The sequence below is a fragment of the Anomaloglossus baeobatrachus genome, chromosome 3 (assembly GCF_048569485.1).
Source record: "Anomaloglossus baeobatrachus isolate aAnoBae1 chromosome 3, aAnoBae1.hap1, whole genome shotgun sequence".
Classification (NCBI taxonomy): domain Eukaryota; kingdom Metazoa; phylum Chordata; class Amphibia; order Anura; family Aromobatidae; genus Anomaloglossus; species Anomaloglossus baeobatrachus.
Window position 1 is genome coordinate 53,753,054 of NC_134355.1, and position 17,322 is coordinate 53,770,375.

The following is a 17,322-nucleotide window of genomic DNA, read 5'->3' on the forward strand; positions in this document are numbered from 1 at the left end:
AGTGCCACATGACTGCACTAAAGGGTACAACTTTATAATATGTAGGGGAGTTGTGACATGATGCAGCATCGGATTATGTATCTTTCTATTTACCTATCAATCTTTATCTATTTTTTTTTTATTTTATTGCTTGTCAATGTTGTGTGATATGTGCATAAAACAGCTGAGACCTCACCAATGCAAGTCTATAGGTGCGAGGAAAAAATTGCTTGGCACACGCATAGTCCTTGTTCTGTCCAATTTTTTTCTTGTACCCATTGACTTGCATTGACATGTTTTGTGCAATATACACGGCCATACGCAATTTTTTTCCTCAGCCTGATTCCAGCCGAGGAAAAATTCACAGATCTACACTGCTTAATTGAATAACACTGGTGCGAGTACAAGTTGATTTTTTTTTATCAGATTGCATTCTTCAGTTTTAAACACAAGCGGGAGCACGGCCTTATAGGTATTTACTTGTTCAGCACAGGCGACACGTTGACTTAGATTGCACAACATGAAAATCACAATTTCGTATGGTAGTCATAATTGTTGCCAAAAATCCAAACTAAAGGAATTGTGTTCCCAAGTCACTTGCAACTTGGGCGTCATACAGAACACAACGTATGTTGTATTTAACTTTTAAAAAACAACCAAATCACAACTAAATCAGACTTAATATAGATAGATATACAAAATGATACAAGCTTCAGACAGGTGGATCACACAAACCGCACAACCAAAGTAGCCATGTTGCACTGGTCCAACTAAAGCTTGTCTTAATATTATGCAAGGAAACTTTTAAAAAAGATTATAAAACTATTCTGAGGCTATGTGCACACAGAGGGGTTTTTTTGGAGGAGGTCAAAACCAACTAATTTTTAAGACGAAAGTGCTTCAGGAAACATTCCATCCTTTTTTGGAGGAATTTTTCTGCAAAAGACTCCTCAAAGAACTCTATAGCAGCCTACACTGATATTATGAGTGGAGACTCCCCAAATTCTCTTCACAAACTCAAAACTCTTAAAAAAAACCCTTAGAGTTTCTGCTCGGTATCCGTTCCAAAAACTCAAGCAAAGATTCAGGTCCTGATTCATCAAGTCCACCATTTTTCCCGCCGGTCTTGATGAGGGTGGGGAGTGGATTCTGAAGCTCATGCCTCTCAATGAATCAAGTGAGGCACGCAGAGGCATGCACCTTCATGTTTGTCTCTCTACAATCTTACTCCAGGGGGAGTGATGTACACCACTGCTCGTCATAAATTTGACAAGCACAGATCTCTACGCCCCATCAAACCTCCATTGTGCCGCAGCTACTCCCGCTGGGCAAAATGTTGCAAAATGTTGACAAAGCCTTGCATTGAACCATAATTTTGAGACTTTCCAATGGTGTTTACGCCAAAATTTTGACATAAAAAGTTTTGGAGAATCGGGGCCTGAGTGTGAGCAACCCTGACGTATTTTCATAATAAGTACAACAGTCTCATCAGGTGTAAGATCTATTTAATGCTGTATACAGTTGAGAAATCTGGTGACAGATCCACTTAGTCAATATATTATCCTACCTCCATTGAAATCTCAAAAACAATTAGATGTCACTTCCCATTTTGCACTATTATTCTGTTCAGTAATAGGAAATAAGGATGATTTTTGTCTTTTTACAGCCGGTGTCTCCGACGCCCTTTGACGGTCCACTCGTCTGGCTGGCTGTACACGAAGATGGCATAAGTGTGCTGGAATATTCCACCATGGTAAGGAATCCTTTTGTCGGCAATTTATCTTATTATATAAAAGTGTTTATCACATACAGTATCTAAAGAGAAAGCTATTCTCTTTGCGGAGACTCACACGCCATTCTAGCATGCCAGTGGTGAGGAGACTTTAAGCCGCAATGCTCCTCTGGGATAAATGCAAATTGTCTCTTCAGGGAGGAAGAAGATGAACTTAAAGGGTCACTTTTGATTTTTAGGATTTCTACCTCCAATAGGTGGCACTAAAGTTCGCCTTCTTTCTCCCTGAAGAGACAATTTGCATTTATCCCAGAGGAGCATTGCGGCTTAAAGTCTCTTCACCACTGGCATGCTGGACTGGTGGGTCAGTCTCCACAAGGAGAATAGCATTTCTCTTTAGACCCTATCTTTGCCTCTCATGCAGCCAGATCAGATCTCATACTTTGCACTGATGAGGGGCAATCCCCCCAAAACACTGTATCTGCAAATTGAGGTTCTGATCTGGCATAAATCCTAAAGGGTGCTTTACACGCTGTGACATCGCTACCGATATATCGTCGGGGTCACGTCGTTAGTGATGCACATCCAGCGCCTGTAGTGTCATCGCAGCGTGTGACAAAAAGGAGCAATGATCAGCGATCGAAAAATCGTTCAAAAACCATGATCGTTGACATGTCGCTCCTTTCCTTAATATCGCTGCTGCCACAGGTACGATGTTGTTCGTCGCTCCTGCGGCAGCACACATTGCTATGTGTGTCACCGCAGGAGCGACAAACATCTCCTTACCTGCGTCCACCGGCAATGCGGAAGGAAGGAGGTGGGCGGGATGTTACGTCTCGCTCATCTCCGCCCCTCCGCTTCTATTGGCCGGCCGCTTAGTGACGCCGCAGTGACGCTGAACGCACATCCCCCTTGATGGTGGGATTGTTCGGCGGTCACAGCGACGTCGCTGACATGGTATGTGCGTGTGACACTGCCGTAGCGATGTTCGCTACGGCAGCGATCACCAAATGTCGCACGAACGACGGGAGCGGGTGCTATCGCACTCGACATCGCTAGCAATCGCTAGCGATGTCGCAGCGTGTAAAGTACCCTTTAGTCATATGACAAGGCTTGGTAAAGGTCACTCTTGACTCTTAGGATTGCTAGAGTATGCACTAACATTGCACTAGAGTATGTTTTCTTCCTCCCTGAATAGACAATTCACAAACAGTATATTACAGATGAGAAGGCGGCGAGAATAAGCACGCACGCGTGGGATCTGAAGGAGCAGAGGTGACGTCGCTCATGTAAATCCATGGTATCACGCCTACAGGGGCGTGATACCATGGAAAGCATGTAAACACCCACAAAGCGATGCAACGCCCATGGGGCTAGAGACCTGCTATTTTACATAGGGAATATAAAAGTAATAAAGCAACGTATTTTATTACTTTCATAGTACACAATATTACAACACAGGGATGGATAGGAAGGGGTTACTAGCTCACACAGGCTTCTGCTTGTAGGTTATAACGCTTTTTTGACCTGACAGGTTCCCTTTAATGGAAACAGAAAAGCATCACAAATGCTTCATGTCCATTGACCCAAAGAGGAAGCTTTAATAAGCCATTTATATGTCAGTCTAAGGGCTCATTCTTTCTTACATGAGAAAATCGGAACGATTTTTCAGATCAGAGTTTGGTCACAGTGGTCTGAGTGTCAACTTTCTCATTTCTGAAAATTGAACCGCACTTAGATGTCATCCGAGTATGGTCTGATTTCTTTCACGGACCCATAGAGGTGCACTGGCAATTCTGATTTGACACTCGAATCAAAGTCAGACACGTCTCCACGATTTTCTGTAATCCGAGAAAAATCACTGTGAGTGAAATACACTTCTTCTATGCCTTTTGAACTCCAAATTAATAAGATTTGTTTTACGAGCGCTCGGGAAATCGAAACAGCACACACGCTTTGTGGTGTACTGAATGTTTCAGCTTTATGACATCGTGTGACCAGTTTATATAGTACCTCAAACAAAGAAATAACTGCTCTGAACTATGCACTAATAAGAGTAGTAGGGGCGTGATTGGAAATGTGAAACTTCCCCACCCATCAGGCTGAAGTCTTTGACATCATTCACAAGACAAGATGGTTTCTTTAAGAACAATATGGATTCTATTCTCTCACATCACGGACATGTGAATGGCTGCATAGATTATCACTGGTATGAGTGCTGTCAGTGAAAACCATGGATAGCACTCGTACTAGAAAATCGGACGATTGTATTAGCACTTAAATACATTTGTGCTGCAGCAAAATGTAAAGTGTCATCATTAAGTGGCACACGCTTCTTAAAAAATATGAGTGCATCGTTTTTTCTCCTTGTTTCAGAAACTGAAATCTATGCCTGCTGTGAGATGTAGACTAATGCGATAAAGTGCTTCAATTTTAGGTGCTCATCAAACGCTCACACGTAACCTCGCCCACTTATCTACTTTTGAAAAGTCTTGACTAGTGGAAAACGTAGCAAATGTCAGCGCAAATAATCTTTTAGCATAACTTTCCTATTGTGTAGTGTTTATTTGTGCTGCTTAATTCCAATATTGCTCCATTCCTGATCTGGCACCTTGACTTTCTAAATGATGCCAGATTGCTGGACTTTCAAGCAGTGGCTTTTCGGTGACGGATAATGATTGCTACGTGATGCTGCTACACTGCAGCAAAATACATGTGAATGGGGTCGGTGCGAGTGCAAAAAATCTTACCTGGTTGAATTTTCTGTTACTTGCTCATCCCCTTGGCGTTGCTTTGTGAGCCCATACTTTTGTGTTGCGCTGTGGTATGGCAGGGACACATTGAGAACTTTGGCCGTGTGACCTAAGTAGTGGCCATAGTCGCCATGCAGCCTCCGTCTTAGGCTAGCGCCACACATCCGTGCTGCCGGCACGTGTTTGTCATTTTTTACACGTACCGGCGGCACGGAGACACTTTAACCAATGCTACCCTATTGTAGCAGGCACACACACGTAAAACCACACGGAACGTGTGTCCGTGTGCGTTTGTACGTGTGTGCTTTTTTGAAAGCGCTGACATGTCAGTGTTTTCTCCCGCAGCACGGGTGTCACACGGCCCGCACCCATACCACACGGGTGTAGTGTGGATGCGGTCCCGTGTGACACGCACCGGAGAAACCACACATGTCAGTGAAAAATAAAAAAACATTAACTCACCTTCTCCAGCCCTCCTGTCTCTGCCGCTGCTGCCTCTTGCTGCCGACCGCCGCTCATTATTCTCATTGAATATTCACTTCACTGCCTGGCAGCAGCAGCAGCGGGGAGACGGGAGGACTGGAGACCGAGGATCAGCACCACGGACAGCAGCGCGGACATCAGGAAGGACCAGGTGAGTATAATAATTACCGGTTCTACGTGTGCTATTGCGGATAGCACACGTAGAACACACGTGTCCCGCACGTACCAGAGACACGTACTTACCTGCACGCAACACGCAGGGAAAATACGTGTCTCTCGGCACGTGCGTGAATTTCACGTGAGTGTGGCAGAAGCCTTAGGGGTACTTTGCACATTGCGACATCGCTACTGCAATATCGTCGGGGTCAAATCGAAAGTGACGCACATCCGGCGCCGGTAACGACGTCGCAACGTGTAAAGCCTAGGAGAGAAGATGAACGAGCGTGTAACAGTAAAAAATCGGTGATCTGTATCACGTCGTTCATTTTCATAATGTCGGTACGTCCGCAGGTATGATGTTGTTTGTCGTTCCTGCAGCTCCACACATCGCTGTGTGTAAAGCCGCAGGAGCGACAAATGTTGCGGGCGGAGGGGACGCGCTCGCCACGATCGGGTCCGGGGCTTCTGCTGCTGCTGCTCGGTGGCTCAAGCGGTGGGCCGGACCCGGGGACTCGAGCAGCGCTCCTCACCCGTGAGTGAAAAGGGGTGGTTTGTTTAGGGAGATTGTTCGTGACGCAGCCCACGGGACGTGGTGATAAGGGCACCACCGCTGCTGATAACGGGGATCCCGGGAGAGATGGTAGGGTGCAGCTTAGGATGTTGTCCCCTCCGTGGGTGGGTGGGGGGGTTAGTGATCCCGGGGCCCGATGGTGGTAACGGGGAGGCTGGATGGCTGGGATGCAGGGTTGCAGGGGCAGCACGGCGCGGTGCCGGACGGCACTGGTGTACTCACTCAGACAATCACTGACAGAGTCGCTGGTAAACCAAAACGGCCGGATGGACAGGTCCCGCAGCCGGCTGCAGTGTTGTTGTTGTGCTCTCCCCGGACGGCTGATAGTGGCTGTCTTTCCCTGCACCTGTTAGAAAGTTCTTGACTCCTGTGGTTGCCCACCGGTAGTCCGCTCCCCGGCGTATAGGTGCCGTAGGAGCCCGTTTTGCCCGCAGGCGCTGGCCCTTGGATCTCTAGCCTGTGGCGGTGGCTGTATATCCTCATGGTGTGGACTGTTGCCTTCAATCGGGACTTGGTTGTTGGGAAACCCCTGGGGTTTCTGTCACATTCGGATTTGACTATTGACGGCGGCTCCAAGCCTGGTCGGGGTCCGATGGCCCTGCCTGTGTGCTTAGCTTCACTCCGTTCCCCGATACGGTACCGGCGGGCCGTCGCCCGACCCCGGTCCTTACGGTTTTGCAGAGTTCCACCAACTCCTGCAGATGGCCACCACCGTCTGCCAACCTTGCTGTCAGTGCCTAGGCTCCAACCCAGACACCTCAAGTGTTTACTCCTCTCACTTTCACCTCCAAGACTAAACTGACACTTTTCCTGCCTCCAGGCCTGTGAACTCCTCGGTGGGTGGGGCCAACCGCCTGGCACCTGGTGTGGACATCAGACCCTGGCGGGAGGCAACAAGGATTTTTGATTGACCGTTGTAACTGTCTAGGGTGGGGGGGTGTTTGTTGTTATGTTTGGGACTACCTGGCTAGTCCAGGGCATCACACAAATATCTCCTTACCTGCTCCCGCTGTCCACCGGCAATGCGGAAGGGAGAAGGTGGGCGGGATGTTTACATCCTACTCATCTCCGTCCCTCCGCTTCTATTGGTCGCCTGCCGTCGCTGTGACACCGCACGACCCGCCCCCTTAGGAAGGAGGCGGGTCACCGGCCAGAGCGACGTCTCAGGGCAGGTAAGTGCGTGTGAAGTTGCCGTAGCGATAATGTTCGCTACGGCAGCTATCACAAGATATCGCATGTGCGACGGGGGCGGGTACTATCGCGCTCGGCATCGCTATCATCGGCTAGCGATGTCGCAACGTGCAAAGTACCCCTTAGGCTAGAAGTACATGGCCACTTGTCAGACGAAACCCTGAAATTGCAATGTCACATTGTGATATCACATTTAACCATCACTTTTGGTGTCACATTGTGACTTGCGACTCTGACACAGAGTCACAAATGTTTCTAAGTGTGTTGGATTTGCTGTCTCAAATCGCATGCAAAATACGTGCCGTAGGATTCAACGCGAGTCACATGCAACTTACACTTTATTTATCTGCAATTTTTCCTTTATTTTTTTTATACCAAAGTCACAATTCTAAAATAGACTAATCTGAGAATTTCTGTTACACAATTTGTCGCCATGTAGCCCCAGCCATACTCATTCTTGCCATATTTTAGGCAAACCCTTCGACAAGGACTGTCACACTAAGTTTTGGACAAACCTCGCCAACTGTCATGGCAGTGTCGGGCTCTGTTCAGATTGCAGATTCTGAAACTCCACCCGACGGTTTCGCTGGTGTCAGGGATCAACACAGGTAGACTCAGAGGTTGACCTGCTGTGTGCTGATTCATAGGCAGGCTAGCAAGAGTTAATCTTTGCTAGTCTGCTTGCTCCTTTGATCACATGTTGTGGGCACACCTATCACATCTGCTCCCCTCCTATTTATGCTGATTGAACCCTTCCACCCATGCTAGTGTCGCGGGCGGAGGAGGGGACACTGCGCTCTCCCACTGCTCGGGTCCGGCTGCCGCTGCTCTGCGGCTGCTGCTGCTCGGTGGCTCGAGCGATGGGCCGGATCCCGGGGACTCGAGCGGCGCTCCTCGCCCGTGAGTGAAAAGGGGTGGTTTGGTTTTGGGGATATTGCCCGTGACACCACCCACGGTTGTGGTGATTGTGTGGACACCACCGCTGCTCTGGACGGGGATTCCGGGAGCGGTGACAGGGAGCAGCTTTGATGTTAGTTCTCCCCTCCGTGGGTAGGGGGTTGGTTGTCTCGGGGCCCGGTGATGGGGTAGGGATGAATGACAGGCGGGTTGCGGGGCCTGGTGAGGTGCAGGGTCGCAGGGGCAGCGCTGTGCCGTACGGCACGGGGGTACTCACTCAGCCTGAGACGATGACACAGTTCTCGGTAAAACACACGGCTGGATGGACGGGTCCCCCAGACGGCTGCGGTTGCTTCTTCCCCGTAGGTTAGTGATGACTGTCTCTCCCTGCACCTAAGTTCAATGTTGGTAGCGATGGGTTCCCACCGGTAACCCGCTCCCCGACTTGGATGTAGGCCGGAGGAGCCCCTTTTTGCCCGCAGGCGCTGGCCCTGGGAAACGGTTGCCCTTGGCGGTGGCGGTGTCTCCCCTTCACGGTTGGACGGTTGCCTTCTGTCGGGACTTGACTGTTTGGAAACCCGGAGGTCCCCTTCACTAACAGATTCGGCAAATTCACGGCGACTCCTAGCCTTGCCGGGGTCCGAAAAGCCCCTGCCAATGGTGCTGGCTTCTCCTTGTGTACCGGTCCGGTACCGCCGGGCCACCGCCCGTCCACGGTCCTTACGGCAAACTCCGATAGGCCACTCCTGCAGACGGTCACCACCGTCCGCCAACCTTGCTGCTCTGTCCGGGCCACACACCCGGACTCTGTCAGTCAGTTGCTCCACTACTACACTTTCCCTCCTTCCACTTTCACTGTCAAAACTCAACTCCTCACTCCTTCACTTCCCTAGCTTAACTGAACTGCTCCTTTTCCCTCCTCCAGGACTGTGAACTCCTTGGTGGGTGGAGACCAACCGCCTGGCTCCACCCCCTGGTGTGGACATCAGCCCCTGGGGAAGGCAACAAGGGTTTTGTGTCTGGCTTAGATGTGCCTAATCGGGGTGTAGGGTGTGGTGGTGTAGTTACCTGTGGCCCCTGGCTTGTCCAGGGCACCACACTAGCTATAGTTAATCTATGTTGGACTGTGAGGTGTGGTGTCCTGGATTTGCTGGTGAAAGGTGTTCTTATTGCTTGGTGCGGTTGTTCAGTTTTCCTCTGTTGTTTTGTAGCTTCTTACTGCTCTTGTTTTACTCCTGGATATCTTATTGTGTTTGTGTGTGCATGCTGTTCCACAGAGTTATGGTTTTCCCTTGTGTGTGAGTATCTTCACATTCCTGTCTCATCCTTCCTTGGGTGGAGGGGGAGAGGTAATCAGATGAGGTCAGGTCCGGTCAGTAGCAGGGCCAGGAAGGAGACTCAGGCATCTTCACCATCAGGAGTATCCCTGAGATTAGGGACAGCATAGGGCCCCCTTAGCTTGAGGGACAGCTTTTGAGCCCCAGTTCCCCAGTTTCCTCTAGTCATTGTGACAAGGATATAGCATGTGACAAGAGCCGTCAGATGTGTTATCCGTAATTACGCCTCATCGATGTCCCTGTCCTCTATTTGGAAGCTCTCCTTCTCAGAAGGTTTTTGGAGGATGAGGTGGGCACAGATGAGGTTTGCCAGCTCCTCTAGGCCTATATTTCATTTGCCTGTACGTTCACGGCAATTCTTCTAAGCCCCAGTCACAATGGGATGTAGGTTTTCTTTTCCTGTAGGTGTTTTAGTAAAATGCTAAATTGCTTATTTATGGATTTATTACAAACCTGTCAGACTTTCAGAAAACAAATATTCTACAGACGTGATGCTTATTTGTCCCTTTTGGGGGTAAAAATCTCCTCCTAATGGCAGCCGTAGAGTCTTTTATTAGGTAAATGCATGGCTTTTGTTGGAGTCTTTCATCACAGTCGTTGTTGAATTGGAAATACAAATAATGTTTTGCCATCTTTTCTTCTTCCTCCCACTCTTCTGTTCCTTAAGAGGTTGCTGCTCACGTACGTACACAGGAGTCTAATGACCTTCGGAGGTTACCGTGATGACTTTATGCTGGTAGTTAACACGCAGACAAAGGACAAGTCAACTGAAAAACTTCTGTTTGCTATGGCAAAAGTAAAGGTAGGTACATTAGCTGAAATACACGCCAGCCGCTCGGAGGTAGGCTTTTATGAATAAAGTACTCTTATATGCTCGGATATAAAAAGCATGAATTAAGCACCTGCGGCTTAAACAAAGCCATGTTTATTATCTTAGCTGGAAGCTTGGAGAGGGAAAAAAGCAATTATAAACTATAAGACCGGGCGAGGTAATTACAAAATGCTCGCTCTTTTGTTCGTCTAGTGGTCTTCTCGCCGGGTTCCAAATTTTGCTCACACAAATAAAATGCGGCGACGGAAACGAGAGAAGCTTTATTTTTTTTTTTAAGCCAAGAAGCCTAGATTGCTACTATTAAAGATAACAGGAGGAACGGCACCTGACCAATAATTTCTGCGAGCAGCAAAACTGATGGGAGTGTTTATATAATGTTTGTTACCTATAGCAGATGAAGTAGAGAGGCCCGGACAGACTACCTGGGTTAGCCCATGTACAGACCTTCAGTATTTGGACAGTATTTTACCTCAGTATCTGTAAGACCAAACTAGGAGTAGAACAATCAGAGGAAAAGTGTAAAGGCCGCTTTACACGCTACGACATCGCTCAAGCGATCTCGTTGAGGTTACGGAATTTGTGACGCATATCTGGCCGCTTTAGCGATGTCGTTGCATGTGACACCTATGAGCGATTTTGAATCGTCGCGAAAACGTTCAAAATCGCTAATCGGTGACATGCCCCCCTATTCCCAATTATCGTTGCTGCTGCGTGTACAATGTAGTTCGTCGTTCCTGCGGCAGCACACATCGCGCTGTGTGACACCACAGGAACGAGGAACCTCACCTTACCTGCGTCCACCGGCAATGCGGAAGGAAGGAGGTGGGCAGGATGTTCCGGCCGCTCATCTCCGCCCCTGCGCTTCTATTGGGCGCCCGCTTAGTGACGTCGCTGTGACGCCGAACTAACCGCCCCCTTAGAAAGGAGGCAGTTCGCCGGACACAGCGACATTGCTAGGCAGGTAAGTAGTGTGACGGGTCTGAGCGATTTTGTACGCCACAGGCAGCGATTTGCCCGTGTCTCACAACCAATGGGGGCGGGTACGCACGCTAGCGATATCGGTAACAATATCGCAGCGTGTAAAGCGGCCTAAGGCCGGCTTTTCACTTGCGAGTTTCTCGCAGTAGTGCAATGCGAGAAAATCTCGCATTGGAATCGGACACATGTTAGTGAATGATTCAGCTCGCATTTGCGATTTTTTTTCTCAGTCCAAATCGGACTGAGAAAAAAAATCGCAGCATGCTGCTTTTTTGCGAGTTTCTCACACCATTTTTCTCAATGATTTCCTATGGAAGCATGTTTAAAGAAGGATCACACACGCACACCAGCGTTCCAATTTGCGAGTGTGGCAGTAACTTCGCTCATTCATTATTCAACAGATGAATGTGACATCACATTTCTAAAGGTTAATTATCTGACACGTGTAATCGAATTAATTTGCAGGAAACATGCATCTCAATCGCATCACACACGCGAGTCAAATCATTAAATTATTCAAAACAAGCATCCCACTTGCGTTGCACTCGGACCTAATGTGAACTAAAAAAAGCAGAGTTTATGTCAGCCTAGTCGGACCGATTTTACACGCATAGGTATGTTTCCAGCCTTAAGGCTATGTGCGCACGTTGCGTTCAGTACCTTGCAGAAATGAACGCATCCTCTGGCAGAATTTGTCATTGTCAAATTTGTTTTTGACCACATAAACGCAGGAAATATGCATGCGTTTTTCTTGCGTATTTGCCGCGTTTTGACCGCGTTTGACATGCATTTTCAGTGCTTAAAATGTGATGCGTTTTCAATACAAAGACACTACTAAATAAAGTTTGAACAATCAAACAATAGGAAAAAAAAATAAAAAATAATGCTTTAAATCATACACTATCATGATAATTTTCTGAAAATGATTGAGATTTTATATTTATGTTAAAAATACATTTAAATTATTGTTTGACTCTTTTTTAAGTTGGGCTGGATGTGAGGGCAAAAGGAAACCCCTTGCCCTCACTTTAATGGCAAAAACGCATACTTTGATTTTGACAAAAAAGCATGCGTTTTGCATCAAAAATGCATGTAAAACGCTATAAATTTGTTTAAGGATACGTTTTGATCATTCTCATTGACTTCAATGTTACCAAAACGCTGCCAAAATGCTCAAAACAATTGATATGTTGCTTCTTCAAACGCAGAAATTTTGACAAATTTTTGTCAAAAAAAACGCAGCATTTCTGGATGCATAGTGCGCACACAATATGCCTATTTCCCATAGACTTTGCTTGGAAATCAAAACGCATGCATTTTTGCATTAAAACGCTGCAGTTCAAAACGCTGCGGAAACGCATGAAAAAAACGCAACGTGCGCACATAGCCTAAGAGAAACACGATCACCACTGCTGTATTTTTTACCAACTCCTGGTTTTGGCTACAAATACTGAGGTAAAAAACTCACCAAATACTCAACATGTGCACTTGGCTACAGGGCATAAAAATCTGGACATTTACTGGCTATGTGCACACGTTGAGTATTTGGTGAGGTTTTTTTTACCTCAGTATCTGTAGCCAAAACCAGGAGTGGAACAATCAAAAGAAAAGTATAATAGAAACACGGGCACCACTCCTGCCATTTTTACCAACTCCTGGTTTTGGCTACAAATACTGAGGTAAAAAACTCACCAAACACTCAACGTGTGCACATGGTTGCAGGGTATAAAAATCTGGACATTTTCTGGCTATGTGCACACTTTGAGTATTTGGTGAGTTTTCATCTCACTATCTGTAAGGCCACGTGCACACGTTGAGTATTTTGTGAGTTTTTTTACCTCAGTATTTGTTGCTAAAACCAGGAGTGGAACAATCAGAGGAAAAGTATAAACACGGAAGCCACTTCTGCATTATTCACCCACTCCTGGTTTTGGCTTACAAATACTGAGGTCAAAAACTCACCGTGTGCACGTGGACTTATAAATACTGAGGTAAAAAAGTCAACCTGGGCATGTGGCCTTACTATCTGGGTCTGCTTAGTAAACCGGTATCAAAGGGTTGGTACGAACATTGCAAAACATCTCCTGTCCACAGTGTTGGGTGATAAGTTGCTGATGACAGGGACACCTACTCCTGGGACACCTACCAATTACATCAATGGGAGTCCTCAGTCCCTTCTACTAATTTGGTCGCATCAGTCACATCCTATAGCCTCTGAATGCAGCGGCAGGGCACAGGATTGACCACCAGACAAGCCCGTGTTGCCAATGTCTTTTATTCCATTGGCAAATTCTGATGCAATTGACCTCTCAAGTGCAGCGGCTTGGCCTGTACTTACAGCCTTCCAGCTTTTCTGGCCTCATTCTCCTTCCTCGATCCAATAAATAGCATGCTCCGTTATGTCCTAATGACAGTGTGAGAGCCGGACTATCCATCAGCGCATGCGCCAACCCCGGTAATGACGCTGCCTGTAAAAAAAATCGCAGGCGGGGAGCAGATTACAAAGACTGACATCTTGCATCGGAGGTATAATTGCCAGTGGCAGCACAGTCACAGATGGATCTTCCAGCTTTTGCAATGTCATCAGGACAGTAATATTTTTTTTTACCTATTACCGTATATCTAATGATAAACTGAAAAACTGAAGAAAAAAACCCCGAAGTATAACATTTGCGTTTTTTGCAGGGTTTTAAGTGAGTAAAGGTAACTTTATTAACATGTACTGTAGACATATCATATGTGTAATGTAATCTATAACAAATAAAGTGCAGCCAAAACTGAAGCAAAGTGCACACAAAAAGCCACCTGTGAATATAGCTTGAGACAGAAGAATTGCAACACTGTATACCTGCAGATTAGGTCTATATCTGCAGGTAAAAATATCATATTCCAAGGTAATAGTTCCTTTTAAAGTTTCAGATAACGGTACATGTGGCATGATATACTTGAAGCAGCTCACTGTGTTATATGGGGAAAGTACTGGTTCTCCATACTCGGAGACCAGCTGAGTATGGAGTCTTAAAGGGAATCTGTCAGGTGATTTTTGTAGCACATTACTAATGTTATTTTTAAATAGGGCTTAAGGAGAGCTTTCAGGATCAGTAAGTTTTATTGTTCTACCTTCTACTGTTATCTTGATGTAAGATCCATAGAATTCAGTGTCTCCTGCAGGCTTGTCAAGTGTATGTAAATAGACTTGCATATTCACTGCTTGCAGTGCATTCACTATCACTGCTGAGAGGTGGGAGGGAATATGGCTGGGGGCAGCAGTGCAAATTCAGTTACTCCCACAGATAGATGAGATAATTGAGTAGGGCAGTTTGTATTTACATATGCTTGACTAGTTACTTATTAGCTTATACTGAGCTTGCAACAAGATAACAGGATAATGTAGAGCAATAAAACTTACTGATCCTGAAAGGTCTCCTTAAGCCCTATTTAAAGATAACCTTAGTATTGTACTAGAAAATCACCTGACAGATTCCCTTTAAGCTCACCATGGCAGAAGAATATGCAAATTAACTATCACAGAATGAAAAAACTCACAAGTGGAACAACACCTCTTTATGCCTTCACATTGAATGATGCATTTTGTGACTTCTCTTAGGAACGCCCTTACTCCTAGGTGGTGTCACATGTATAGGGACATGTTCAGGGCTAGTTCTCACCTTACCATCTAGATCATGTACTTTAAATGGGATTTTTCCTTTTAGCACTGGAGGGGTTAATGCACTTTCTTTTGCAGCAGCAGAGCAGCGGCTCTGTTGAAGGCTCGACCCTGACTACCTCTAAGTCTACCATCGGGATAAGGGACAGCGAAGGGTCCCCAGACTTAAGCGGGCTTTACACGCTATGATATATCTAACGAGATGTCGGCGGGGTCACGTCGTGAGTGATGCACATCCGGCATCGTTAGTGATATCGTAGCGTGTGACAGCTATGAATGAGAAGAAATACTCACCTTCTCGTTCATCGCTGTCACGTCGCTCATTTTCTAAAAATCACTTGTCCTGTTGTTCATCGTACCTGGGGCAGCACACATCGCTCCGATTGACACCCCGGGAACGATGAACACAGCTTACCTGCGTCTCGCCGGCAATGCTGAAGGAAGGAGGTGGGCAGGATGTTTACGTCCCGCTTATCTCCGCCCCTTCGCATCTATTGGCCGGCCGCTGTGTGTCGTCGCTGTGACGCCGATCGTCCCTTCCCCTTCAGGAAGTGGATGTTCGCCGCCCACAGCTAGGTCATTTCGAAGGTAAGTACGTGTGATGGGGGGGTTACAGGATTGTGCGACACGGGCAACAAATTGCCCGTGCCGCACAAACGATGGGGGCGGGTGCGATCGCAAATGCGATCGCACAATCAATTGTAACGTGTAAAGCAGCCTTAAGGGAGAGTCTAGAAGTCTCAATTCCATCTATACCATCCCATTATAGGTGGGAGCAAAGGTTATAAGAAAAATAAAATGGATATTTTGCTTCATAAATTTTGACAAAGAATACATTTTTAATATTTTAACTTTTTTATTTCTCTTTTTTTAGATTTTGGAGATAACTTTGCTGATTGCCAGTTACATAAACACAGCCCAACAGCAAAAAGTGGTTGCCCACCACCTCTCCGCTCCAGCCCTTCTCTCTGCCCAAGAAGAATCGAAAAACAAGCACATGGGAAGCCAGCTGCTCTTGTCAAACAATCGACCCACTAAAGGGCCTACTTTATTATAGGGAAGATGAGACTAATAAGATAAATGATAATAATGCCGCTTCTAAGAGCCAATTGATGTATATAGACACGTGGTCCAAAGAAAGATAACAAACCTCCGGGCCAACAGGTGGCACCACACAATTTACAATACTGGTTGTGCCTTCATGGTACCATCGTTGGAGCGGCAGAGACAACACTTACACCAGCGTTACTGCCCCGTCAGTACTGTGGATGGTCAGGATGACTGGTTAATATGTCCATGATCGTTAGCGTTGGCAGAACTGTGCATTCCTGAATAGTTAACGTAAATGAAGGAGAGGACATCTCTTGATACGACCACTCATACCAATAAAAACAGTTCTGTTAATACAACTAAGGGATGATAGGAGCTGTACTGCAAACATTCCTAGCAGGTACACAGGTACATGTAATGCTGTGGCATCAGTTCTCTGCCCATGTGTATACATCAACCAATGCTCAAAGCCTACATAAAGTTTGGACATTGAAGAGGGTCCCGACAGTCTTAGTCTTAGCATCTGGAGCTCTGCTTTGTTTTATTAAAAATGTGATTCTCAAACGTGAATTAACATCCTAGAAGCCTTTAGGCACCTCATGGGTAAAATTGCAACTCTGCACTTTACCGCTTATTAAAAATCCTTTTTGTTCCCAAGAACACAGAGATTTTTAATTTTACAGTGGTTAGATTACCGTCCACCTCTGCAGGCCGTCAGCGATTGCAGTTTCATAGCTGGTAAGTTTTGTTAAACAGCTTGCAAAAGCGGCTCTGATGCGGGCCGAATAAATTCAGCCTTGGTGCAACTGCGACCCACCAATGATCCAGAGGCTAAGCTAAGCTATCTGTGCTAGGGACTGCAGAGAGCCCAGTTCAGACCAATGGCTCAACCATGTATCCCACCCAAACTGTCAGCCTTCAGGAGCGCACTGCTCCCAGGAAGCAGGAAGGTGGGAAGCTGGGGATTTGTGTGCTCCTGAAGATAGAAGTGGAGAATAAACCTTGAAAGGGAACCAGTCAGGTTCTTTATACCATCCAAGCCAGCATTATACACATTTGCACATCAAAATTCCCTTCCTAATCCGCCCTTTATAACATCATTCTCTAAAATCATTGTGTAACAAAGCATTACCTCCATTTTCGTATGCAAATTAGGACCTTGACTAGTCGAAGGGGCGTTGTTTCCCCAGACTAGTCGGTCCTCTTTCCATGTTATTATACCCCTGTGGGTGTGATAACATGATTTCTACGAGCCGGCGTTATCGCATCTCCTGGGAATTTAGCGCATGCGCATGGCTAATTTCTGTATCGTCACTGCGCTTTTGAGGCTGGGAGTTCGCGTCCCAGCTTCAGAGAGGCGCACTGTGCATGATTGGAAGTAGAGATGCTGTTCTTCAGACTATGCGCAGTGCGACTCTCAAGCTGGGTGTACACGTCCCGGCTTCAGACAGGCACACATGATTGGAAGAACAGCATCTGCACTTCCGATCATGCATATATGCAGCCTCAAAGGAGCAGTGACAATGCCAAAATGAGCCAAGCACATGCGCAAGATTTCCAGGGACTGCAGTGACGCCCGCTCTTGAAAATCATGTTATCATACCAACAGGGGCGTGATAACATCGAAAGAGGGACAAGTAGTCAGGGATAACAATGCACCTCTGATTATTCAAGGCCCTAATTTGTATATGAA

General features: G+C 46.5%; 1 protein-coding gene across 1 annotated transcript in view; it reads left to right on the forward strand.

Moving 5' to 3' along the window:
• PLEKHH2 (pleckstrin homology, MyTH4 and FERM domain containing H2) overlaps positions 1-16,289 on the forward strand; it is a 239,776-nt gene extending 223,487 nt beyond the window's left edge. Inside the window, exons 28-30 of the mRNA XM_075339186.1 lie at positions 1,646-1,732; positions 9,770-9,904; positions 15,454-16,289. Of these exons, the coding sequence (XP_075195301.1) occupies positions 1,646-1,732; positions 9,770-9,904; positions 15,454-15,636 (405 nt within the window). The 3' untranslated portion in view covers positions 15,637-16,289. The remainder of the gene's footprint in view (positions 1-1,645; positions 1,733-9,769; positions 9,905-15,453) is intronic.
• The last annotated feature ends 1,033 nt before the right edge of the window (positions 16,290-17,322 follow it).